This window comes from Pectinophora gossypiella, chromosome 13, assembly GCF_024362695.1.
Source record: "Pectinophora gossypiella chromosome 13, ilPecGoss1.1, whole genome shotgun sequence".
NCBI classification, from domain to species: domain Eukaryota; kingdom Metazoa; phylum Arthropoda; class Insecta; order Lepidoptera; family Gelechiidae; genus Pectinophora; species Pectinophora gossypiella.
In genome coordinates, this window is record NC_065416.1 from 12,016,635 (window position 1) to 12,044,467 (window position 27,833).

General features: G+C 37.4%; 1 protein-coding gene across 3 annotated transcripts in view; it reads right to left on the reverse strand.

The window, feature by feature from the left end:
* LOC126372159 (polyhomeotic-like protein 3) overlaps positions 1–27,833 on the reverse strand; it is a 476,807-nt gene that overhangs the window by 264,735 nt on the left and 184,239 nt on the right. For 2 of the 3 annotated variants that reach the window (XM_050017795.1, XM_050017794.1), the window contains one exon: positions 9,094–9,132. In XM_050017795.1, coding sequence (XP_049873752.1) covers positions 9,094–9,132 — 39 coding nt within the window. Of the gene's footprint in view, positions 1–9,093; positions 9,133–12,454; positions 12,903–27,833 lie in introns of those variants that run through there. The other variant, XM_050017796.1, reaches the window with a different exon arrangement.

Sequence of the window (27,833 nt, forward strand, 5' to 3'; positions counted from 1 at the left end):
ACCTCCTATCTACGTATAACGAGTAATTGGCCACGATTTCCTCTCGGAGGATATACTCCAGTTTCAAAGTGGTATAAGCTGGCTAAGTTAAATGGGCGGAGATAGTTGTGGTAATGGTAGTAACAAGGGTTGATTTAAATTAATAGGGTTTTACGGCAGCGACGTTTTATAATGACCGCAGGTGTGTAGAGAAGCAGGTTGATTCTTGTTAGTGTATGGGTTTCTCAATTAACGGTCTCTGTGGTACAGTGGTAGAGCGTTGGGCTGGCGATCCGGAGGGCCCACATTCAAATCTCGGTGGGGACATATCATATCATTGCAGGCTGATCGCCTGATTGTCCGAAAGTAAGATGATTCGTTCTTTGGAAAGCTCGTTAAGCTGTTGATCCCGGTTACTACACTGATGTAAGCATATATATTAGAAAGTAATGTAAGTAGTCTTTGATGTCAGGAGCCTTTGGCGATTCAATAATAACCCTGACTCTAGGGTTGATGATGTTGGTCATCTACTTCACAACCCACCGAGAGAAGAAGATAGAGTTAGTTGTTCTTTGTATTTTAATTTTTGTACAGAGAGAGACTCGAGGCCTTTGAAATGTGGTGTTGGAGGAGGATGGAAAGAATAAGTTGGACAGAAAGGGTTACAAATGAGGAAGTGCTAGTAAGAGTAAGGGAAAAGAGACAAATACTGAGAATTATTGAGGACAGAAGAGGCAAGATGATTGGACACCTAATAAGACAAGACGAATTCATTAAAAACATCATAGAAGGAAAGCTAGAAGGAAAGAGAGGAAGGGGAAGACCAAGAAGAGCTTACATGGAACAGATTAAAGAAAAGGTTAACGTCGTGTCTTATAGGGAAGTCAAGGAATTGGCCTTTGATAGACTGGAATGGAAAATGCTACACCGTCAAGAGCGTGGCTCTTAAATTGATGATGACTATACTTTTAGATCGTCTCTCATCATCATCTCCCTAGCATTATCCCGCACTTCACAGGTCCGCTGACCTAACCTGAAGATCTGACAGGTCCGGTTTTTTACAGAAGCGACTGCCTGTCTGGCCTTCCAACACGCGCAGGGAAAACCAGCCCACTACAGGTTAGGTCACACACCTCCTCACGATGTTTTCCTTAACCGCTGAGCACATGATAATCATATATGATCCACATATGAATTCGAAAACAAATTCGACAATCATCGGTTTAGGCCTGTGCTAGATTCGAACCTGTGATTTCAAAGTGTGATACAGCTTTTCAGATCGTCTATAAAATAAATAAATCCTTCTGTTAACAAACCGATAGAAATCTACAAAAGGGACACACAGACCGGACTCACTACATCAAAAGTCGTAGGCCCAAACAGTCATTCGTAGGCGACTTTAAAGGCGAGTAAAACCTGTACATCTTCCCTACAACTCAGCAACGATGGGTTTCTTTCCAAGGCCATTAGGTACCTAAGTACAACTGACTGTCGCCAGTCTGACAAAAGTGAACTTTATCGTGATGGAATAGAGCTGTGGAGGTGCAGGCTTTTGGTGTGCTAAATAAAATGGCTACTTTATTCCTGGCAGTGCAATAATTTCGACAAAACGTCGGTGTGTCGACGCAATCGGTTCGCCCACTCGACTTGCTCGCTCGCACCCTGACATGATGAGGTAGCTAGGAGACGGTTGGGGGAGGCAGTATTACAAAATACAAACACAGACGCAGAGGTGACATTAGTCTCCATCTAGGTAGACAAAGTCGTAACGTAAAGGTGTGTGAAAGAGAGAGCGAGGAGTGAGCGAGAAAGAAGAGAGGATTGCGGAATGGCGGTCGATTGTTTTAAAATGGAAAATGTATTAAATTCCTAAAACGTTTTTAATAAACAAGGATTGAAGGAATATACTCGTTTGCATCATGCTCCAACTCAAATTTTTGGGAAGCCATGATAAATTGTAAGAAAAAATATTATATTCAAATCGGGAAAGTCACCTTCACCAACCCGTTGTACACCAGTGTGGTGGAAAAATGTTTAAGCTATTCCAATAAAAATCTAAGACGGTACCTAATGTGTTAGCAAAAAAATCTTGCTTATAATTACTGATCGACTTAAATTATAAGTAAAACAATGCGACAAAGCGGATTGGGTAAAACAAACTCTCCCAATAGCCAATCAGTGCAATAAGAGAGAAAATGAAGTATTAGATCACACAACGCATTGTGCGGCAGCGCATCGCTCTTAAGCATATAACAACATCGCAACACATAACAACATATCGCAATTGAGGTTGTCAGAAGTACATCGATCACAAGATGAACTATCTACCCACACCTCACCGAGGTTTCTGTTAGACTAACGTGATAGGTGGTGAGCCGTATCGCCGTGTATAATGGTCGAGCCAACTGTGCTAGTGAAAACTCTAAAGCATATCAAAAAATATAGCAAATCCTTTACTGTATTATTTACCCTAGGTTTTTGTTACCACAATATCTAATATCTGGCCGTCATAGACCTGAATAAGAAGCGTGAAATGATAAGCGACAATATTGTAGACACAAAATAGTCTAAAACGATGATTTTCGCACTTTGCCATAGGATTAAAGTCATAAATTGCAAGACTTTATGCCTAACGTTATGCAATGAAACCGTAATGAGATGTTTTGTATATTCATAAGGTTGTATTATTCTCCTACAGCTTTATCATCGAGCTCCGAAAAAAAACTCACGCTCGTGCTGCAAAACGGAGTGAGTAGAGTTTTTGAAATTTTCACATGAGAATTATTATAATAAAGCTATATGTGACATTCACGTCCATTAATGCCGTAATAACAGTTTTTAAGACGTAACCGTTTATTATAAAATTGAGAGCTTTCGAAAGCTCAGTATTTAAGAAAAAAAATAACTGTAACTTTTCTTTTTACATGTCAAGTGGTGAACCTATAATTTGCACGACCAAAACTTGTCTTAATTAACCACCAAAGTTCAGTTAATTGAGCGCATAAATTCAATGGATCCGATTGATAAATATAAAAAATGTATTTTTAAAGTTAGGTACATTTGATAATCGATACATTTATTACTTTTTAATTTCAATTACATTTGCATATTCAAATTACAGTTCAAATATTTCCCATACGAATTCAAAATTCGAAACTCTAAAGAAAACGATCACGGAGTGACCTAAGCGCGCTACATAAAACGGTTTTAATTTCGTAAATTATAATTAACGGAAGGCATAAAGATGTATATTTATACGTTGGCGTTCGAAATACGAAATATGACAGTGCACTGCTACGGGGGCTGCGCGGCGGGAGATAAAAGAGGACCTGCACTTACGCGACCTCCCGTATTCATAGTCTGAATACATGTAAAAATAAATCATTATTTTGAACGCCGTGACAGCAACACAGAATATACAATATATAAGTATAGGTAAAATTTATTGTTTTCTCAGCTTTCAAATTAATATATATAATAGATACCTAGTTACTAGTTATAATAGATACCTATTTGTAACAGACTACTCCAATTTGGATTTAGTCGTGAGCTTATGTTATGTGTATATTATTTATTACCAGCGTACATGGCTGGCTAAGCTTTAAATGCAATCATGTTTATGTAGATATGTTGCTGTAGTTAATTAAAGTAGTTAATCTAGTGTTAACTGATGTATAACGCAATAACAAAATGCTCGCTGCCTCTTCCGAAAAATAAGTTTAAGCAAAACACTGTTTACGCCCGCACTACACATAAGTCGCCGGGCAGTGGAATGTGCTACAGTTTAAATGAGGCTGCGCGGGAGAACCGGTCGCGCCGCCCGCGCAACTTCGGGGAAAGGCCGCCATGATTTACGGCTAAAATTAAAACGCGGGCGCAGGTCGCCGCCGTGAAAACCAGAGCACTGGACATGTCTGATAATTTTCTTTTTTTTATTTTAATTTATTATTGCAAAGGAAACTGCGGCATTGCTAATTAATAATAACATGTGTTTAGGATATTTAATGAATAAATCTTAAATATTTCTTGCTATTTCTAGTTTATACCCTTTATGCTGTTGCTTTTTCAAAGCCTCTAAGTATAATGAAGACCGCTAAACACTAGTATATTATATTAATTAGCTCAATTGTAAAAAACACTCTCCGGGAGCCGTGATAGCCCAGTTGGAAGAACGCTCGACTCTCACTGTAAGGTCGCTGGTTCTAATCCAGCACAGACCTAAATCAATAATTAAAGTTTTTGTTTTTGTCTTCATATTTGGATCATAATAAATGATTAGCACGTGCTCAGAGGTGAAGGAAAACATCGAGGTGTCTATGTGCCTGTATTGGGCTGGTTTTCCAATCGAGTTGAAATGTCAGATAGGCAGTAAATAGGTCCTGTAAAAGACTGGAACTGTCAAATCTTCAAGTTAGGTAAGGGGACCCTATAAAAACTTGGTAACGCTAGGCATGTGATGACGATGCAAAGAAAGCTCTCACAACATTATAATCTTGATAAAAAGCGGCCAATAGCATAACTTTTATAATTCTCATTGTTCTTATTGGTCCATCAATCGACGCATGCGCTGTAGGGCTCCGCGAGGGTATATATTCCGCGTCACGATAAAATCGCGACAGTCGCGCCGCGGCAACCGCGCTATCTCGATCAGGAGCCGGCAGCCACAGCCGCGGGTCGTTCCATACAAATTGTATTGCCTATCTACTACTACTTTTGGGCATAGTTAACCTTATAGTTTTCTTGTACGATGTTCTGCCCACTAATGGGGGCGATTCATCGCGTCAATGGTGCGAACCAGATGGGGGCTGAGATAGAAGGGATTGTATAACCCGTTGTGGGAAGCAGAATGGGCGGTTATAGGAATTTATTTCGAGCTGTTAACCTGGCGGATCAATGAATACTAGCTCAATGTTTTGTTATGATACTACGCAGTATGCGGCCTTCTTGGCTCTTGAAAGCATAATAGAAATCTTCGCAGTAAATATCATTTACTCAGCAATCAACAGATGAGTGTTAGGTAGAATCATGAAGATATATATCCTGATATAAACTATATTTGAAAAGGTTGATGAATTATAGCGCATTAAATTACTATTGAAAGCTCGGCAGTTCATGTCACTATAAAGTTTAGTGATTATCAATGAGTTGGACGCCTACGATATAACTGACAACTTGGAATAATTACTACAAGGAACTAGAAATAAATAGTTCCAAATTCGTTTGCACTTTGCAGGTTTTGCGACGATTGATTAACATAACACAACTGCTTATTTTCATCCCACTGCTGGGCACAGACCACTCAATCAATCAGAGGAGATATAAAGCATACCTACTTCACCACGCTGCTCTATTGCGTGGCGATGATTAAATAAATATATTTTTCTTCTTGTATTTTATTGCCATGGCATTTCCATTTCAATTTAACTGCCGGAACACAGCACTCTGGAGAAGTTTGCCCTGAAGCGATAAGTATTTTGCAAATTGTTGTATTTTCGAAAAGCTGTTCGGTAAGTCTTTGCTAGGTGTTACTACGTCGCTGTGGCACTAGGTAAAAAATCATATTATGACTTAACCTACTCTTGAACAATAACTTCTTGTGAGCTTCTGTTGCCCCTGTATTTCAAAGTCTTGTCTTATTTAGCCTGATGTGTTCCACTCCTGGACAAAGGCCTCCCTCCAATTCTTCTAGGGGCGTTAAAAAGGCCTCAACGAAGTAATTCATCTAAAAAAGCAATAATGCTATTTGACATTTGCGCATATAAAAAGAAATGTAAAGAAATATCAAAAATTTAATTGATTAATTGCTTCAATATGGGCTTTTTAGTCCTCCAGAACTCTCTCTCAAGTGCTTCCTCGGGCCAGCCTTGCAGGAAAGCATCTAAGTCGTCGCGCCATCTCCGCCTAGGTCTGCTACACCAGCGTCTGTCACAACTCGGAGACCACTCTGTGGATATCTTTGTCTACAGGTCAATAGATATATCCTTCTGGTGACCTGCTCAATCAATGAAGTTGAGCTTTAGAGCGCAGTATGGTATCTTATTGTAGACCGTACATACTTATGTAATGAATATGCGGCGTGAGTGCATTAATGACTAATGACTTAATCAGAGCCATAAATCAATAAACAACTTGTGACCACCTTTTGTATTGCCATCGTAATATCTAGAATAATGATCTGTGAAGTGACGAAAACCTACAGTTCGTCAACTACTTAGAACTTATTCATAGCATCATGTTACGTAGGGTGTAATCTTGGAGACAATAGGCCAGTTTTACGACACACCCTGGGCCTGGGGGAGATGATGTATTGTCTTCTCGGCTCTTTATCGATGACAAACTTACCTTCATAAAAACTGTATTTTATTTTAAAGTGCTTAAATATTTAGTGCTTAACTTGAATCCCTTCCGCGGTAACTTCATAAGATAGAACGCCAACTGTCCTTACAACAACTCAACACCACGATTTTTTCTTTTTATAATTAAGTTGTTTGTGACATGTGATCGAGGGCTGATCTCGAGGCTTTTTACTCTAATTAAAGTAAACTCGTTTAATATGGTGCAGTTCAGGTAAGTATATCCTTAGGGCGACAACACACACATTTCGTACGGCGATGCTACGCCTAATCAACGTGTATGGACAAACTGTTGGTATTTCAAATCTAATACCTCTGTTTTAATGAAATAAAATTATTTTGTAAACGTGTGAACCATAACAAGTTTCAAAGTGCTAATTGTTTTTTAGGTAAGTATTATTGTAGGATAAAATTAAATATAATATTGTATAGGGGTTCTTTGATGTTCCTATATTCTTTTTCTATCGTATGGGTTGTGAGGTGGATTACGAACCTCACAACCAGTTTTTTTATTGAGGCGCCAAAATTCCCTGACATGGCTCATGTAATGACTACTAACTTACATCAGTATATCCTTCCGAAGGAAGGATCTTCTTACTTTCGGACAATCAGGTGATCGGTCTGTAATGTCCTAACCAAACTAGGGTTCACAAAATAATTTATGTGATATTTCTCCACCAGGATTCGAGCCCGGGACCTCCGGATCGTGAGCCCGCTCAACCACTGGACCACAGAGGCCGTTCCTATATTGAAAAGCGATATTTTTTTTTATCTGCTAGACGTTCAGCTGTTTATCATCCAGAGCAAAAGTCGTCTAAGGGGCGGGAGGAGATAATTATCTCTTACATGACGAATTCTATAGGTGAGCGAGATGGACTATGAGATGATCTTAGAGCTGCAATACTGAGAGGTTACAGTGCCTTACTCCGTCTTCGTTGTTATCTGTCTGTGTCTGTGGTGTCCGGAAGTAATAAATGTTTCTTTCTTTCTTTCTTTCCTTACTTTGTTTATTATTATTTGTCATTTGTCATTTTGGAAGTTATTATTATTATTAATAATAATATCAATTGCTTTGTTTCTTATAAATGAGGTAACAGACAAGGATTGCGCGCTCCTGCGTTTGGTACTGTGCGTTGCGACGCCGCACCGAATGCACGTGTCGTTACCCTTAAGTATATATAACGGGTGAAAGGGTAGACCCGTCGCTTTTGCTGACCGTACACGTACAGGTTATACGGGTCTTAAGATCGTTCGGAAAACAGAACGACAGGTCTTTGTGGGATTATTGGTTTATTGGCTTGTTCGTACAAGCATATCTATATATAATATAGTTTCAATACAAACGTATTATTATAATAAAGAGCTGTGCCTTTATCAAAACTTACAAGTTTACATGTTCACAAGCTACAAGTATGTGTAAATTACGTTTATCAAAAAAAAGTAGAGGGATTGTAAAATGTGAAATAAATATTGACATTTGTGACCTGTAATTTATGTGTAGTTTTGATAAACACATTCTTGTAATAATGAATTTTTTTACAAGAACATTTCTTGTAATTCAGGGTTGAAAGTTTAGATAAACAGGGCACAGGTTGGTATAATATTTAAATAGATAGTCACTACCAACATATAGGTAGGTTGGTGGTAGAGAAAGACCTAGAAGGACGTAAATTGACCAAATTAAAAATGTCCTTAGAAAAGTTCAGTGTAATCTACTCTGAACCGGCGTGCGTGATACGATTGATGATCCATAGTCTCTGCTTACCTCGGTGGGAAACGACAAAAACGACCATGTAACCAGGAGGTTTAAAATGCAACCAGTTAATTTATTTCTATGTGTCGGTGTATCTAGGTGTTGGTGATGCTCTTCTCGATGGAATAGATTGAATAATACAGCTGGACAATGTTATTGACGGCATTTTTATTAATTTTATATTATAAAGTTTGACACACGATACACGTTAGTTATGCAGATTCTAGAAAAAGAAAAAAGCAAGTATTGCCATACTTAAATATAAAATATAATTTTGTTGGGGATACCAACACTATGCAAGAAACTGATTGGACTTTTGCAGCTTATCTTCATAATTACATAACATACATACTTAACTACGAGTATAGACATGCATAAGGTGTACAAGGTAAAGCAGTCATAATGCTTTCCAAGCAAACGTAACATACCAGTCTTATCACCATAAACCAAACTCCATCTCTTACTCTACAATCGATCACCAAAATAGAGCACAGATAAAAGAAAAAAAACAAAGACAAAGTTAATGGTAAGATAAAAATCGGGAAGTTTTCTCTGGTATCGTAAGATCTACATTGCACGCTACAGGTAGCGGGTGAAAGGTTCATTGTGATGTCACGCGCTGCGCGGGCGCAAGCGTAAGTAGCGTGTAAATAGAGCGACGCTGTGTGCTGCGGTTTGGCGGAATTGAATAGTAGGTACAACGGCGATTCTTCCTGTGGTTTTAGTAAGTGACTAAGATGTTTAATTATGGTTTTAAAATTAAATTTAAACATTTAATTTTAAAGCATTCATTATACTTGGTCTGAATTAAAACACATAATAACAGGTTCTTACGGCGTTTAAATCAGGGATACGAGACTGTTATTATGTGTTTTAATGGTGTTTGTGGTGTATGAAACGACACGAAATCATAAGATATTAAGTGCAACTTGTCTGTTAATCTATTACTTTGCAAACAACTGACTGGACTCCAGCTTATAGTACATAGTAAGTAGTTTGAAATCTGACCGTTATTAGCAGAAAAGCCGAAACCGTCTCGTTGGCTCCCTGAAACAAAAGAAATTTTACATTATAATTCATTATATTCCGAGCGTCATCCCGTTTTTCACGGGGTCCGCTTACCTAACCTGAAGATTTGACAGGTCCGGTTTTTTACAAAAGCAACTGCCTGTCTGACCTTCCAACCCGCAATAGGAAAACCAGCCTAATATAGATTAGGTCACATACCTCCAAAATGCATGTCCCGGGAATGTGGATTTCCTTACGATGTTTTCCTTCACCGCTGCCCACGTGATTATCATTTATGATCCAAACATGAATTCGAAAACAAATTTGAAAATCATTGGTTTAGGCGTACGCTGGATATGAACCTGCGACCTCAAATTGAGAGTAAAGCGTTCTACCAACTAGGCTACCACCACGGCTCCAAAATTTACATTAATTAAAATCATCTCACGCATGAAGGGGATAAACATAGTCGCGTCGCGAGCGGAAAGCTAATAAATAGTTTAAAGTAATAAATAATTTATATAATAAATAAAATTTAAACAGAAAAATCATAAATAATTTATTGAATATAAGGCACGGCTTCAACTTATACTTCTAATTACTACCTACTTGTAATTATAGGAATTACGGGCGTGACTTATGTTTGTTTATGTTATTTTGTTTGCAAAATTATATGTATAATCCCATTTTAAAACTTAACAACGTTTGAACATTCTTACGCACGGTTAAACACTCGTACACAAGCACAGTTTAACGCCTTATCAAAATTTATCTTAACCCACGTTACGAGTATCCATTATTGTTTGTTTTGAACTTTTGACCAATGACAGTACTCGCATTTTAATCTTTATCGGCTTTAGTTTGCACTTTTGTAAGATTTTTACTATTTTTCCATAAATACAAACATCCCGCCTAAATCCCGTTGGGGTAGGCAGAAATCACGGATTTCCATTTACTACGATTCTAGGACACCACCTTTGCTTCATCCACTCTCATGAAACTTTTCAAGCATGCTCGCTGGTTTAAAGTACTCTTGATCTGGCTTTTCTTTCAAACATCCTGGATTTGATCCCGGTATGTACGCCTAGGCCTTCCTCTCCTAACTCTACCACTTACCCCCGCAATGTAAAACTTTTTCTCTTTCGTCTACATGCTCGAACCACCTACGCATTTTTTACGTGATTTAATGTATATTTGCAAGCAAAAGAAGTGCGTCAGGATCGAAGCAAATGGAATTCTATATTCTCTGTTTACCTTGGTGGGAAATAGGCGTGAGTTTATGTATGTATGTTGCCTGATATGGCATTATCTACTTGGCCGGGACCATCTGTGCATCACCTACTTAATAATTACTTATTTATTTTTATTTTGTGTCTACAATAATTATCGCTTATCATTTCCCGCTTCTTATTCAGGTCTATGACGGCCAGATATTAAAGTGTGGTAACAAAAACCTAGCGTAAATAATACAGTAAAGGCTACGCTATATTTTTTAACATGCTTTAAAGTTTTCACTAATACAGTTGGTTCGATCATTATAGACAGCGATACGTACGGCTCACTACCTATCACGTTGGTCTAACAGAAGACTCGGTGACGTGTGGGTACATAGCTCATCTTGCGATGGATGTACGTATGTCTGCCTCAATTGGGATATAGTCATCATCATCATCATCATCATCAACAGCCTATATACGTCCCACTGCTGGGCACAGGCCTCCCCTCAATCAACCGGAGGTGGTATGGAGCCATCAGCTTATCGTAATTATTATTTACGTTAGTATTTTTTCTTCAAATTGATAACTTCATACCATAATGTCCTTTGAGATTCCGAACTATCCTTATGCAGGAACATAGCATGTAATCGGCTTTGCCTAGGTTTTCCTACGAGTATTAAGTATACGTGTTTTACTCTATGATCGTCTCTATATTCCACTCAGACGACGCCCTGAGCCGAGGTTCGCGCCCAACTCAGCCCAACTCAGGGTGAGAGCCCTCAGTGCTCCCTATTTGTCCGGCCAAGTAGTTAATGCCATTCAAAAATATCTTTATTCAGTAGGTAACATAGTTACACTTTGAATCGTCAATTTTACATAACGAACGTCTCATCCGCCTAAAACTACTGCAGCTTCTCACAACCTGTATAGCCGGGGAAAAGAAGCTGCAAGAAAAACCTCGGCACAGGGCCCTAGACGTTCTTTAAAAAAATAAAAATAAACATAAAACATAAAATATTGGTATACATTTGCGGTAAATCTATAGTTAAGTCACGTCAAAAACATTAATTTGTCATCTCAATTTTCCCGACAACGGATTATGTCACTAAGAGTGCTCTATATAAATGTAACATCAATCGACAATACGATTTATTGCTTTATCTTATGATCGAAATTCTATTGCATAATGTACGCAACTAACAGACAAACTGTTCTAGTACAATCGAAAGTGAACTATAATTAGAATGACGTAAGTTCCGATATCGTATAGTCAAAGCTGGCTCTAATTGACCTGTGGGGTTGACTATGAATGTGATGTTTCATACGCGTCATTTCTATTTACCCGACATCGGCGAAGCAAAAAGGAGGGTTATGTATTTTACCGCTATGTATTTATGTATATATGCACGTTTATTCCAAACCTAACTTCTAAACCACCTGTCAGAATTTAATAAATAAGGTGTCACTAGAAGCGTCTTGATTGTCTGGTGGTTATAGGTTATGTGACGTCACGATAAGTTCAATGTGGCGCCCTCTAGAGGACATAGACTGAGGACGAAAAAACATTTTTTTTCGTATGGAAGTGGGTATCAAATGAAAGGGTTTAATTCACATACGTACATGTTACTAGCTTTTATTTGCGGGTTGCCTTGTATTTATCCGATAATTACATTGAATTGATAACATGACTGCTCAGACATGTTCCGGAAAGCACGTTATGTTAATAAATGAAATCCCAAAATAATATAAATAAAAATATAAGTTTATAACCTAAAACCCGACTACGGAAAATCACGCTATTTCATACTTTATGAACCAAGAAAATAGGTACATTTCTCTGAAATTCTCCGATGTTTAGAAGATAGCCGTGGTGCTGATTTTTCCGTAGTCGAGTTTTCGTTTTTAAACTTTTATTTTTATTAACCACTAGCGTAATGCTGAAATTTCATAATAATAAATCTGACTCTCCATACAATCCACTCGACTTGCGTTTTTAAATGCAGGTATACCTATCTTCTTCTTTGCGAGTCGATGGCGATCGATACTAAATTTACGCTGACCGATAATTGGCCACCCAAAACCTATAATTACCTATAATTGTACCTATTTTTTTTTTGTTGAAATCTTAGTACTTAAGTACGTACCTCTTGTCAGTAATTCCAAGAGCTTGCTTGAAAAATGAAACTCCGAATGAAACATCACCGTACACATATATTAAACTATTCAAAATGATAAAACACTTAGCTACGCTATTTATTATCCTTTTTCCCTCCTTAACTTGTTTCAAAAGACAAATGAAAATAAAACAATTTTTACTTCACAAACACTTAAACTACTTTCTGAATTTAAAATATTTTTAAAACTTTCGTAAAAACTGGCCACTAACACTTTGACATAATTACGCGCCAAACCGCTGTCAAAATTCGAAACACTGACTTTTATTTTTTCACTTTTTATGACAACACAACAAGAGCACGTTTTCCAGAACACTTCAATGTTTTTTTTTTAATTATTACAGATAATAAAATATAAAAACAGACTGTAACAAATTATTCCTATATTGTGTAACGTATACCCAAATGTGCCTGAACATGTGACGCTGTTACGTGACAAATAAAACTTTCAGTAACATCGGACAGGGCCGGTTGTCGCGAACTGTTTAATTATGCCGCTTGTCCCGATTCATTAGTGCACTGAACGGTCAGGGACGAATTGGGCGTGAAAAAATAATATACAATTTTACAATGTTGTTTCGCAGATATGACGTACTTACGTCACGCATATTCGTCAGAATAAAGAGCCGCCTCGTAACGCTTTATGTTCTTTCAAAAATGACGAACTATCTGTTTGGGTTATGGACCTATCCTATATCTATAAATTATCCTATCACCATTCGTCGATAATAATATCCATCTCGGAGCGCGCTAATTAGGTAGGTATATTAAGGGTTCTGACCAATAGCTGTACGATGTTTATCTATCTATAACGGATTTGCTTCGGCCTTTGATTATAATTGCAGTCTGCACGTTATTTTATTAATGACTTCTGGTTCTTTCCGTCGCAATAGGACTGCGGGCGTTTTTTTTTTTGACGCGACTTATTCTAAATTTGCCGCAAATGACATTATCTACTTGACCGGACAAATAAGGATCGCTGATGGTTCTCACCCGGTACAAAATTTAAGACAACAGGCCTGATGGTGCCTAGTTGGGCGCGAACCTCGCCTCAGGGCGTCGTCTGAGAGAAAAATATTTAAAAGAATTAATCGACTCTAGTGGGTCGATAGCGATAAGCGCTGAATGAGAGAAATCGTCGACCACGCCGGCGGGATCGGTATCGGGGTTCTGAAGTGTTTGTTGTCACGAGCTGATTAGCCGCTTCTATTGCTAGAGTAGTCGGGTCGTCAGGATCGTATATTACGTCCTTCGGGCGCCGATACTTTTCAGTACCGTCCCTAAGCGGGAAGTATTCGGAAGCCGCAACTACCAGGGGATTTGGGTGGTGCGGATCAGAACCGAAAAAAACTTTATTAATCTAATTTGAGCCATTGGGCAATGGTTAGCAAACTTGTATGTATGACGCATACTAATACGGTGGTCTTCTATTAGATTGGGGCCGAAATGAAAGGTCCATTTTTTAAGTAAAAGGAGTCAAGATAAATAAATATCGCTACATCTATATCCCAAAATTTCAGTACACGCTTTAGGTTGGTAGAGGAATACCCAACCCAATATATTATAAAAAAGGTTCATTTACTCAATGGTTTCAGACTGACTGGGTTTCAAGAGAAATGCCCAATAAAATAGAAAATCTATTTGACAGACTAAAACACATCTTTAACTAGGTGTTACACAAAACCATTATTACGCCTTCTGTTTATATTTGTTGGTTTTCGCTGTTAAATTATAAGTTCATTTTAAATTCATAGTTTCATTTTCAGACTTGTAATATATTAAAGACGTGCTATTATTTTCATATTTGATTAAAAGGCTAACTTACTAGAAGAGCAAAAAGGTCTAAAACTGAATAAACTGTTGCTACTCTTGAAACAATGCTACACCAACAACGATTTTAACGACTCAAGTAGGCTATACTATAGTAAAGTGTGAATAAAGTAACCATTGAAAACTTGGCAAACCGCGGTTTCTTATTCCATATTCAAAATATTTTATTTATAGTAAATAAGTAAAATTGAAGGGAAGAGAGGAAGGGGTAGACCTAGGATAACATTTATGAAACAAATAAAAGAGAAGGTGCAGGTCGTGTCGTATCGGGAGGTGAAGGTTTTGGCGGGAAGAAGAGAGGAATGGCGGTTACTCCACCGACAAGAGCGCAGCTCTTAAATAGAGAGAGAGAGAAATAAGTACGTTACATTTTCATAGAGGTAGGCTAGTTTCCAACTAGTCAAATAAGTTACTTTTTACTAAACGTCTTTTTTTTGACGTGACTTATTATAGATTTGTCGCAGATGGCATTAACTACTTGGCCGGACGAATGGGGAACGCTGAAGCCTCTCACCCGGTGACTAAACGTCAAAACACGAAATTACTATGGAATTTCTATGAAAAGTACACTGTGACGTCATAGAAAAACGTGATAAAATTTTAATATCGGACTTAGTATTACGTTTTTATTGATTAAAATTCATAAGTTAAATAGAAAAAAGAAAATGTTTTTCATTAGTTTTAGATCTGTCTTTATTTAGTAATCAGAATTTCATAATTTATGTCGAACCTAGTACACGACCCAATTTACCTACTTACTACTTATATTCGACCCGACTAAGCCTGAGTATAATTTTTACTCTAAGTAGAAATTTAGATTTCATTGGTTTCATTACTTCTCAAGATGAGCCCGGTTAAGTTATTAGTGACTGTCTAATACACAATGTTGGAATGAAATTATTTGACTTCAAATGTTCTTAAAGGTTTTTTTTATTCCTGTATCAATTACAAGAAAAGTAACACGCCCTTTTGTGTGACTGTACATCTTATCTTATTTAGCCTATTCGATCCCACTGCTGGGCAAAGGCCTCCCCTTGATTTGCACAACACACAAAAAAAACATGCATGCGTTGTTGCGTTTTTTTTGACTGTACATTATATTTTTTAATTTTCTTTTTACCAAGTCCGGCCCGCACTGTGTCTCGCCCGGTCAGGGTTGCCGCCGCTCGTCTTTTGACCCCCATTATTCGCTCCTTCACTTATACATACTAAATTCCTAACTCCATCCCGCTCGCACAGGCCACGACACTTTGCTTGACTTTTAACCCTTGACGTCACTGTCGACGCGTTCCTTCTCTATACAATAAAACCCACTATACTTCTGTTTCATTCGAACAGGTTATGACATATCGGTCGCCTTATGACCCCATCGTCGACAATCGCTCTGTCTTCTTTTATCACAGCTCGTTAACGACGTGGTGTCCTTGTCAGGCGTGTCGCGACCCTCGGCTAGCCAGTTGAATAGATTAGGTGTTTTCGTACGAGGTTCAATATTCATTGATATGGGCGGTTCGTTGGCATTTTAAATGCAAGATTATTGTTTTTCTTCAAGCATTGCATTGATTAGCCATCGACCTTTTTATTTTTAACAATGTTACATACATACAACATATGTATTATAATGAGCAGCAACTCAATAGTAAGCCTGACACCAGGGTTGGCGATATCAATCATAACAACCTCCGTGGTCCAGTGGATTGAGCGTTAAGCTCACGATCCAGAGGTCCCGGGTTCAAATGCCGGTGGGGACGTATCACAAAAATAATTTTGTGATCCCTAGTTTGGTTTGGTTTGGTGGCCGACAAGAGCGTGGCTCTTAAATTGATGATGATGAGTTTGGTTAGGATATTACAGGCTGATCACCTGATTGTCCGAAATTAAGATGATCCCTGCCTCGGAATCTACGTTAAGCCATTGGCCCCGGTTACTACTTACGTAAGTTAGTAGTCGTTACATGAGTCCTGTCAGGGACCTTTGGCGGCTCAATAGTAACCCTGACACCAGGGTTGATGGGGTTGGTATTCCACCTCACAACCTACACGACAGAAGAAGTCAATCATGATTCTTACCTACACCCACACGGGATCAACATCATCAACATCATTGGCCATAACATATTGATAAAATAATGATTAGAAATGGCTGTGCATTTGGCATTTAATCAACTCGACAACTCTGGTTTTAATGAGGGCCTTTCTACGCTACGTTCCTCAAAACATATATCAAAATAAATAAATAAAATAAATAAATAAAAACAATATAGATGGCGGTGTAAATATTTCCTTCCTTTAACTTTCTAATTTCATGGATAACAAACATATGCATCTTTTATCTTTTGGATATAAATGATGACCCTTTTTATTACACCCAGGCACAATTACATCTTCCACCCATTATTATGCTGATCAAAATAAAGTGAACCATTATATTATAGTAGGTAGCAATATAATTCTATCAAGCTACAATTTTTTTTATATATTATGCTTCTGCCATTATATACAATACAATACAATACAAATACACTTTATTGCACCAAAATAAAAAGAAATAATTACAAAAAGTATCTTAACTAAGTACATGGCAAAGGGTGGCCTTATCGCTTAAAGCTTATATTATATTTTTGAATAAATATGTACTCTTTAATCTGTTCCATGTAAGCTCTTCTTGGTCTTCCCCTTCCTCTCTTTCCTTCTAGCTTTCCCTCTATGATGTTTTTAATAAATTAGTCGTGTCTTATAGGGAAGTCAAGGAATTGGCCTTTGATAGACTGGAATGGAAAATGCTACACCGACAAGAGCGTGGCTCTTAAATTGATGATGATGATGTACTCTAGCAATGAGAAAATAGGTAATTATCACGTTCTTTTTTAAATTTTTTTTTTGTTTTTTTTTAATTTATTTCTTTGATAAACTTTGAGTATACAGTTTTGACGCATAGCATCGCTAAACCAGGCACGTTAAATCTGTACAACGCCATCTATATAGTTTTCGGGGAACATAGCCTGAAGAGTCCCTCATGGGACAAACATCCGCAGGCTCTGATTCCGTAGCTGTTCTATTTCTAAGCAAAAGTCCGGTGCAATGGTACAGGGTAACTAGGCCCATGTCTCCACAGCCATTGAAGTTAATGGTGCTCCGAGATTCGTCCCCGACCCGTAATATTGTAACTGTTCCTATAGTTAACTGTATATCTTGTGATCAATAGTCTAGGTTAGCCCAAGGGAAAAGGTTCCTTAACAGGTACCAACTTACAATTACATTTTGTCTGTATATTGCTAATTCGTTTCATGTTTGAAATGATGAAAAGAAAAACTCAGAATAAGCATCTCATTGTTTATGTCGGAGGTGTCGTTGAACCCTTTGACTTTATGTTATAGCGTTGTATGAGACGCCTAAAAACATAACATAAGGTCATAATTTTGACATGTATACTTTATTTGTTGAATAGTGTAATTAATTAGTAGTATACTTCTGAAGTACAAACTGTAATAATAGCGGAATATTGCATTGAGACAAACCTGCAAGGTTTAGCAATGCGATTCAATTGTATCATTATGTAAAATGTTTTCAACAATAAATAAAATAATAATAAATAAATAAAAAAGTAAGATGATCCGTGCTTCGGAAGGCACGTTAAACCGTTGGTCCCGGGTTACTAGCTCAAATGTTTCCACCTATCCGCATTGGAGCAGCGTGGTGGAGTATGCTTCATACCCTCTTCGGTTGATTGAGGGGAGGCCTGTGCCCAGGACGTATATAGGCTATTTCATCATCATCAGCAGTACGACGCCCACTGCTGGGCATAGGCCTCCCCAAGGATATTTATGCTATTTATGTTATGCTTACTAATAGACCACATATATCCCGACTTCATCCATCACTTCACGGAATCTAAGGGCATGCATTGGTTGAATGGAGTCTAGCAAGTATAAAGGTAGGTAAATTCCGCGTTAGTTGGTCTAGTTGAGCGTGTCGACAGTAAGTTTTTCCTCCAGCTGACCTGCGGCGATCGAGAGCATTCCGCGCTGCAGATCTGACGGGAATTAACGAAACTGTAGATGCGGCATAAATATTAGTATTATTATTTTGAAATGTTTCAAAGTCTCACATATTAAGTAGTTTATTTTGTTAACGAACCCGAGGCGAACCACTATAAATCATCTACCACTATATGTATTATATAGCTAGGTATTTTATTATGGTTTAGGTTAAAGATAAATTGCTTATTAGCGTGTAGGCTAGATTGAAATATTTATTATAAACAATGCCTTATTTAAAAAAAGTTACATAGCCTAGTTTTTTTGTCAATTGCCACTAATGTCAGGTGTGGTGAGCCATTTGATAGGTCTTCTGAGCTTCAAAGTTGCAGTATTAGTAATAGCTAAGACGGAGGCGTTTGACGAATGCCATCATTCCTAATCTCATTCTATTTTACATTTCCTAGCTAGAGCTCAACACCTTCAGCGGAGTATTTCCACTAGCTGAGTTTACCATTTCCGTAAAAGGTAAAAGGTTTGGTCTGTAACTCCAAATGACCATTCAATTAACCGTTTTAAAAAATATTTTTACTTATATTTGCTGTTTAGTAATAATGCCGCTGATTGTACCGCTGCTCGAAAACTCGGACGTGTGGGTACTTAGTTCATCTACGATGGATGTACCTCGGACTATAGTCGTGAAGTACGTACATGCGTACGTACTTCTGCTGTAAATATGTAATTGCACTTTTTATTATGTTTAAGGGCAATATCGTGTTTTTTATTGTACTGTATTTCCGTATAAAACAGCCACATCCACTCCTCCAGTGTTCGCGCAAGAAGAAAGCGCGCTGTCGGCGGCGCGTGCGCTGTTTTTGCCGCGATGAATATTTATCGCGACTGACCATTAACGTCGCCGCCGGCTGCCCGCACTTCCACTGCACTATTAATTATACGGAAAAAAGGTAATATCTATCTGCAGAGGTTACTATAACAGTGTATAATATGATCTCAAATAATTATATGCAAATGATGTGTAAGAGTTTTCTTTGAGCAGTAGGAAAATATTACAGTGCTACTGTGGTTGTGGTTGTTCTGGTAAGCTATTAGACAATAAATAGACCAGGTAAATAGTAATTTGTTCTGGAAGAGAGAAAAGTTAAAAGGAAAGATAAAATCTGTATTTAGGTTTAAGACGCTATATTAACTTCTTAATATTCAAATTTGAAAATATTTGAAATGTTAGACTTAAAACTAAAAAGGGTGCTAGCTCGGCTGATGTCGTATCGACCCACATGGGGGCAATACGACGCCGATTTTCAGCCAGACTCTTAAAAATAATACAAAAAATTTAAACTATTATCAGCAACAGACCACGATGTACGAGTGTCCAGTTTAAATAAAGAATTAGTCTAGAACTGAATCACGAGCATAGCGACTGATTCGAATGTAGACTACAGATTTCAGTACCTTCGTAATTTAAAAACGCGTAAAAAAACGTATTTCCTTGATATTTTTATGTTATTCACAAAATCTTAATACTCCATGACAAAAATCTTCATCAGAACATAATTTAATACTCATTTTTCTGATTAACATTTCTTCTAACATCGGGACAAAAATGCAAAGAGCTAATAAACAACTTTAGTACCTACTAAATAAGTGTGTGCGTATTTTATAAAGGTACCTAACACATTAATAAACACATGCTTCATAAATTATCTCAGTGCGCGGTAGTTTGCTTATTTGAATTCGAAATTAGAATGCAGGTCATTACGCACTCGCGGTGCGTGTATGCACGTTTTTTTCTACGTCTTTTTACACTTCAACTCTTTATCCGTGAAGTTTAATAGTTTATGAGAAGAGGAAATAAAAACATTTGCGAATCAATCTGTTTTTATTTTTTAAGTACTTAATTTATAATCTGAGTGTGTCAACACTTGTGAACTATTCTTGAATGAATTATCACGACTATATTACCGATTGGGGTAGTCAGAGGTATATTCATCGCATGATGAATTAAGTATTTACGCCTCACCGAAAAAATGTGGATTAAGGATGTCAATACTACACTTTACAATAGGGCATTTAACTGGGTCAAAGATAAATTATTATACGCTAACCTAGAAACAGAAGCCACTTTAAGATGATCAAAAATCAATCTCATTGTACTATTCCACTTATTTTCGAATTTTATTTATGAATTCCATAACAATGAGTACGACGTTTGACCGCTTTTATTGATGACGTCACCGGACAGTATTTCCATACAAACTCCAAAGGAAACTTTCGTTTGGACGTTGCGTAAAATGTATCTCATTTGACTAGGTTGTCAAGTAGCGTACCTATACAATACACACACACGCACTTTAAATGATGTGTAACAACCAAAACTTTAGGTAAAGCTCACGATGTAGAAAATAGTACAAATTATGTATGTGCGTAAAAATGTATCTCTCCTTCCGAGAAACTGTGAAAGGCATACTTACAATACAAGGAATAAAAATAAAATTGTTGTTCAAAATTCTAGATTAAGTAAATTAAATTCATCTTTTTTGGGGTTATGTATACGTTTTTACAATAAAATACCAGATAATATTTTAAATTTGTCAGAGAATAAATTTAAAGCTCACGTGAAGCTTACTTTATGTAAAAAAGCTTATTATAAGATTAATGATTACCTAAATGATAAAAATGTCTGGTATTGAATGTCTTCCTCTAGTTATTAAATAACTTGTAATGTACCCTCATTGATTTAAAAGATGTGTTGCTGTTGCAGTTTCTTGTCATTTCTTCTCCTCAGCCATAACACCTTGCGAAATGACGTAAATTCAAAAATGTTACATTGACCTTTAACAAGTTTATCCGTGATAATTACGTTGAATAAATGATTCTGATTCAACGTACATCTACCTATCTTAGCCTGTATCCACCCACTGCTGCGTATTATATAGTCCTCCTCTCTTTCACGCCATCCTTTCCGATTCTGAGCAAGTTTCATCCATTGCTTTCCGGTATACCTCACAATGTCATCCGACCTTCGGGCTGGTGGTTTGCCTCGATATCGTATACCATCCCTTGGCCATCAACACAAATACATACATACTAATTAAGAATAAACAATCCGACAGAGGGATTGCGTCCTCTAACATGATGGACTAATGTTATGGGCGATAGGCTGATCCCTTATCACCATAAGGTTCATCATATCCATCTTAGGACTTCGTATCAACAGTGGCTGCAAGTTGTCTTTGATTACTTGTGGCTCTGCCCACCCCATTTGGGATTACGGGCGTGAGTTTATGTATGTATGTATGTAATTTAGAATACAATTTTGTTACAAATAAAGAAAATGTAAGCTAGATCTATCTTCTAACTAGTCTTCTGCTTATGGACGTGAGTTCTTTTAGATATAGGTATTTATGTCTATGTAAACTAGACTGCAGACACACTGCTATAAACGTTAACACACCTTTTGCAACCATTACATTTGCATTAAACTGATGCCACTTGCTATTCATTAAAGCGATTTCTCATACGTTAGTACTACGCCCGCATTGGATCGGATCTTTTTAAATGTACCGCACAAAATTTATGGACAGATGGACAAATTGATATAGGTAGCTATTAGTATCTGTTCGTATTAGAATCACTCGACAAAGGTTAACAGGGGTCCAATATGTATGACAGTTTTGTCAATTGCAACATAAAAATACCTTTTAAAAAATTCTTTACTTTTTAATTCATCATATTATATTCATCGGTCTATCTCTTATTGTCGGGCTTGTTTGTCACCTTTTGTAATTTCTTAAAGTGAATTATGTGCGAAGTGGGCCTGTGCCCAGCAGTGGGACGTATATAGGCTGTTCTTCTTCTTCTTATCGTGTGGGTTGTGAGGCGGAATACCAACCTCATCAACCCTGGTGTCAGGGTTATTATTGAGCCGCCAAAGGCTCCTGACATGGCTCGTGTAACGACTACTCACTTACATCAGTAAGTAGGCTAGGTATAGGCTGTTTATGTTATGTTATGTTATGTTATATGCGAAGTGGCAAAACAATCAGCCTTTTTTCTACAGTCTACGAGTGGTGAAATTAATTGAATCACACTCATTTTACAGACAGAAACATAACGGCACAGAGAGGTACATATTTGGACCACAAAATCATGTAAAATTACTATTTAAATAAATCTTATTAAGTTATTATATATTTTTAAATTAAATTAAATTATTTATTATAAAATTTTTGGATTAACAAAGATTTATTGGAATTTTAAAATGCAAAGGTAAGATAAAGGTACTTACAGGATGTTTATCTGCACCTGTTATCTTTGCCCCCGGGGAGCTGGACGCTGTTGTACACTTTTTAATATATTTTAAAGGATATTTACAGAGTTTTATCACGTTTTTAAACAATTTGCAAAGATACGCGCGCGACGGCTGTGAGTCGACTGAACCAATCTTTTTGTATTCAACGCTTGGGGGTAGTTAAAGTTTTTACCCGCGATTCCGGTTTCCTAGTAGGTTTCTTAAATATTTTTAACTCAAAAAGCCTGGATATATTCGTAAAACAAGAGATCTAATAAACTTCTAAATGCGCTCATTAAGACAGCATCACGCCCGTTTGCTCCAAGGGATAGGCATAGGTCTATAGTATACCCCCGCAAGTATATATTTTTTGACGTAACTTTTTGTTGATTTTCCGCAGATGGCGTTATGTTAACTACTTGGCCGAATAAATGGGGAGCGTCGAGGGCTCTTACCCGGTAAAAGCGAGCATAGAATTCTACAATACTTAGTACTATTTTATTATTGGAAGGTTACTGAGTAAACATTATAGAAGGAAAAATTGAGGGGAAGAGAGGAAGTGGGTCTACCCAGACCTAGGAGAACATTTATGAAACAAATAAAAGAGAAGGTGCAGGTCGTGTCGTATCGGGAAGTGAAGGTTTTGGCGGGAAGAAGAGAGGAATGGCGATTACTCCACCGACAAGAGCGCAGCTCTTAAATAGAGAGAGAGAGAGAGAAAGTACGTAGTCGTTGCATGAGCCATGGGCATATGGCGGCTCAATAATAAACCTAACACCACGGTTGGTGAGGTTATTCATCAACCTTGCAACCCACACGAAAGAAAAAGAAGAAGAATTCTTCATAGAATAGGCTAGTTTTCAACTAATCAAATCAGTTACTTTTACTAAACGTCAAAACACGAAATTACTATGGAATTTGTATGAAAAGCACATGGTGACGTCATGGTAAGACGTGATAAAATATCGAACTTATTACTTACTATGCAGCTTTTCTTGATTAAAATGCATAAATAAGTTAAATAGATTTAGTAATCAGAATTTTGTAATTTATCTTGAACCTAGTACGACTCAATTACGTCGTACGAAACGATAGTGAGTAAGCCAATTCGTATCGTCTGCCAACATGAATTATATAAAGTTGGAATCAAAGTTTCAATAGCAATAATAATTAGTGGTTTATCAATTGAATACTCGTTTTAATTGCAGGCCACCCGTAGGAGCCATTAATTTTCTCAGTCTATAAATCATAGACAATCATTGAACACCTGGCTATTGAAGAATTGTACATAGGTATACTAGGTAAAACGGCTTAACGCGCCTTTTGAAGAACGAAACCATCTTACATTAGGACAATCGGGTGATCAGCCTGTAATGTCCTAACCAAACCAGGGATCACAAGGTGATTTTTGTGATATGCCTCCACAGGGATTCGAACTCGGCACCTCGGGATTTTAGGCCCAACGCTCAACAACTGGACCACAAAGTTAAGCACAGAAAGTGTGTAATATTACTTTGTACAGCTTGCTAGTAGTATCAACTACCTAACATTATTATGTCCCTGAACTTTAACAATATCTAAAAAATAAAAAAGAAACTGCATTTCCCGCCGAGGCACCACCTGAAGATAAAACACTGCACTGCGCACGTACTATATATACATTACTCAACTGTTTGTTACTAGAGGGGAGGCAATTGGATAATAAATGTTATTCTCTTGTTTTAAATGTCACGAAAGAAAATAAATCTTAGAAGGTTTCAGTGTGAGGTACGAGTGCGATCGACTGTTCCGCCTCGCGGGAGATAAAGATAAATTTTCGGAGCTGATGGCCAACTTCCACTAGTTGGAGAGGTACCTGAAGAAGAAGAAGGTTTCAGTGGCAGAGGTGTATATTATTATAATAACTTCTCCCTACAACTATCATAATTAACTAGGGGTTACATGAAAAATATATACAAATTACGAATACAGGATGCTAGTGACATTGGGGATGATAAAAAAAAAGAAAACTTAAAAAACCGAAAACGGAAAACACATAAAAATTAAGTGTTTTTTAAAATTATTTACAGTTCCATACTTTTACGACGGAAAATTCCACTTGATATCAACCCAGAATCATGGTCTAAATCATCCCTCAATGTTTTCGTTACGTTGTCACTAACAACCTGTATATATTATATAATCAAATCGTGTACAATCAAAGAGCAAAAGTTCAGTCACTGAGCCCAGCGAATTATTTGTAAATAGTGGTGAAATTATGAACCATTAGTTGTCATAATTATAAAATATATGTTTTTGTATGTGTTTTTGGTCCATTACAGAAACGACATGTAACCAGGAGGTCTTAAGTGCAACCAGTTAATTTGTTACTTTGCAAGAAACTGATTGGACTTTTGCAGGTTATCGTACATCACCTTTTGGGTCATGTCTCGAATCATAAAGATAGTCCAATTAAGAACGTTCACTTTAATAACCTCGCCACTCTCTAATACAGCCGGTAAATCGAAGAGCATTTTAATGTATTAATTCAATTAACATCCTACAAGCGGCCATTATTCCTTTAATCGATAAATAATTCATTCGAAACGAGGAACACGCCCGTCTCTATGGTTGGATCGTGGCTCGTGCCACTGATTACCCGTCTACGTTCGGAAGTCGTACTTTCCGTAGAACATACAGTCCAGTTAGGTCGATCCAGTTTTTGTCGTGTATCCGGCCTGTATAATTGCTATCTTCTAGCTTAGACTCGGGTGATGGGCATATCCGCTTAGCGCTAAATGATTTCTTTTAGATTGCTCTTGGTCATGCGCCGATGAAGAATCGGTGATATGACACTGAGAGTTCTTTAGTATCCTATAGGTATATTTTTAATATTTGATAAGTATCTTCTAAAGGCTTATTAAGAAATATAATAAAAAATATTGATATTTAATATTATTATTTATTTTAATAATTTATTGTACACAGGGTGAGTGCAACAGGGTTTGTCGGGTGGCCGCGCAAACCTGAAACACTCGCGAAGGTAGTTAGGGTAAGTAGGATTGTAAAGGACGTTGAAAAGGAAACAAAGGTATGAAAAATGTAATTTGTAGCTATTCTACGTTATATAAATTTTAAGAAATAATTTAATAATTATGATTATGAAATCAATAAACAGAGCTTCAGAAGGCACATTAAGCTACCCGTCCCGACTATTAGCCAAAACAGCTTCACCAACCCACAGGGGAGCAGCGCGGTGGAGTATGGTCCATACCCCCTTTTGTTGAGCGAGGGAAGGACTGTGCCCAGCAGAGGGACGCAATATAAGCTTATGTTTTTGAAATCAATAATACTGACGTTTCTCATAAAGATTTGGTTAATGAAGCAAAATTATGTATAAAATGTTTCATCCCTCAAAACGTTGAAAGTTCCGTCAGTCAAATGAGACGTATTATATGCAGTATCATGTACGTAAGTAAAGCCTCATAGAAATACAGCGTGAAGATTGACAAAACCGGTTGAAATCTGAATCTAAGAACCGATCAAATCGAAATCTGCTACAGTTTCTTCGCGGAAAGAATCTCATAAAGGCATATAAGGTTGGTGATAATGCACCTACATTTGTGACCCTCCCTAAGGACTGGTTGCTAGCTGGTTGCAAGCTGATAGTTTAGTGGAAACCCATAATATAGAGTAACCAGTGCAGCGGTAATGTCGTCGGTCGCGCTGCCGTTTTCTCTCACACTGTCCGTTTCCATTGTCACGGAGACTTATGACGGAGAAAATACTGCATATTTTTCAAATTACATTTATTCCTTATTATCATCTCAATTTTACAGGCGAAATCGAATTAATGCGTAGTCGTCATATCTCTTTGAGTACATTACAAGTAACCATTAATGTAATTAATAATGAAACGAACTGCTCTGTTATGTAACGTGTGAGTACAGTCGTGCGCTTATGTTAAAAACTGTTGATAAGTGGCCTGAAAGTATGAAATAAATATGATGATACTTTAAATCTTACTGTATGTCCATGCTGTTGTTCTTTTACGTAGGAATATCAACATGTTCATTACATCGTGTATTCATTAACACGTTAGTTAGAGAATAAGCTCAATATGTATGATGTGGTTGTACTCAAATAAATAAATATATAAACAAATAAACACCTTCACTGTATAACTGAAAATTAGACAATAACCCCTCACGTGCAATGTTATTTTTCGATAAACAGATTGGAATTTATGTACATTTATGTACACACTATAGCAAGAAAAATTGTGCCCCACATATGGGACGCATATCCCATGAGTTTTAAATTTATTGCCTCATATGTGGTTCATACACAGTGAACGTGTTTAGCATACTCAACGGTCATTCCAGTCACACTTTTCACCAATGTCTCGCGGATCCCGTCTAACAATGGCAACGCGCGCCAAGTAGCACTTAACCTGGGCATTGAGCGTAAACGACGGAAGTGCCGTGAGATATGCCGAGGGTTGCGCGCGCGCCCTGCAACCTGTGATTTAGACCGCGGTCACTGGTCGACAAATGTCACGTGCTCTCTAATCATACTGGGCAAATTGTTACTCGGTGTGTTAGCCAACCTTAACGTGCCTTTGCCCTTATTGTTTTGTCGTTCGTACCTTCGCTTTACTTGGGTACATTTTGTAACGTTCTTGAATCGTAATTGAACTTCCGGATCTGATTGTTTTGGACATGTAAAATTTTCTTTTTGCTCTTTATTTTAAATTCAATTCAAATTCAAAATATCTTTATTCAGTAATCGTCAATTTTTACATAACGAACGTCTCATCCGCCTAAAACTACTGCAGCTTCTCACAACCTGTATAGCCGGATCTACAATCTACATTTTCTTTTTTGTCCACCCCTCTTCCCAGTTTAGCTGGGGTCAGGGTCTTTACACGTCTGCGCCAGAGAACTCTGTTCTGGCTTGTCTCTGTACTCAATGTTTCCAATCGAATCTCTTTCTGCATATTTGACCACCAGGTAGAAGGCGGTCGGCCTCTATTTTAAATCTACATATCGTCGCTGGAAATTTCAATTGGCGTAAGGGACAAATGACAGGTTTTCAGGAGAAACAAAAATCATTTCCTGATACTTAAAGTCTCATAACTTTTGTAATTCTAAACGTATTGAAAGATGTTAAATACCAAAATTCTTAGAATTTTCTTGTCTACCACTTAAAAATGGAATAACTTTAATAACTAGCATAATAAGAAAGTTAGCAAC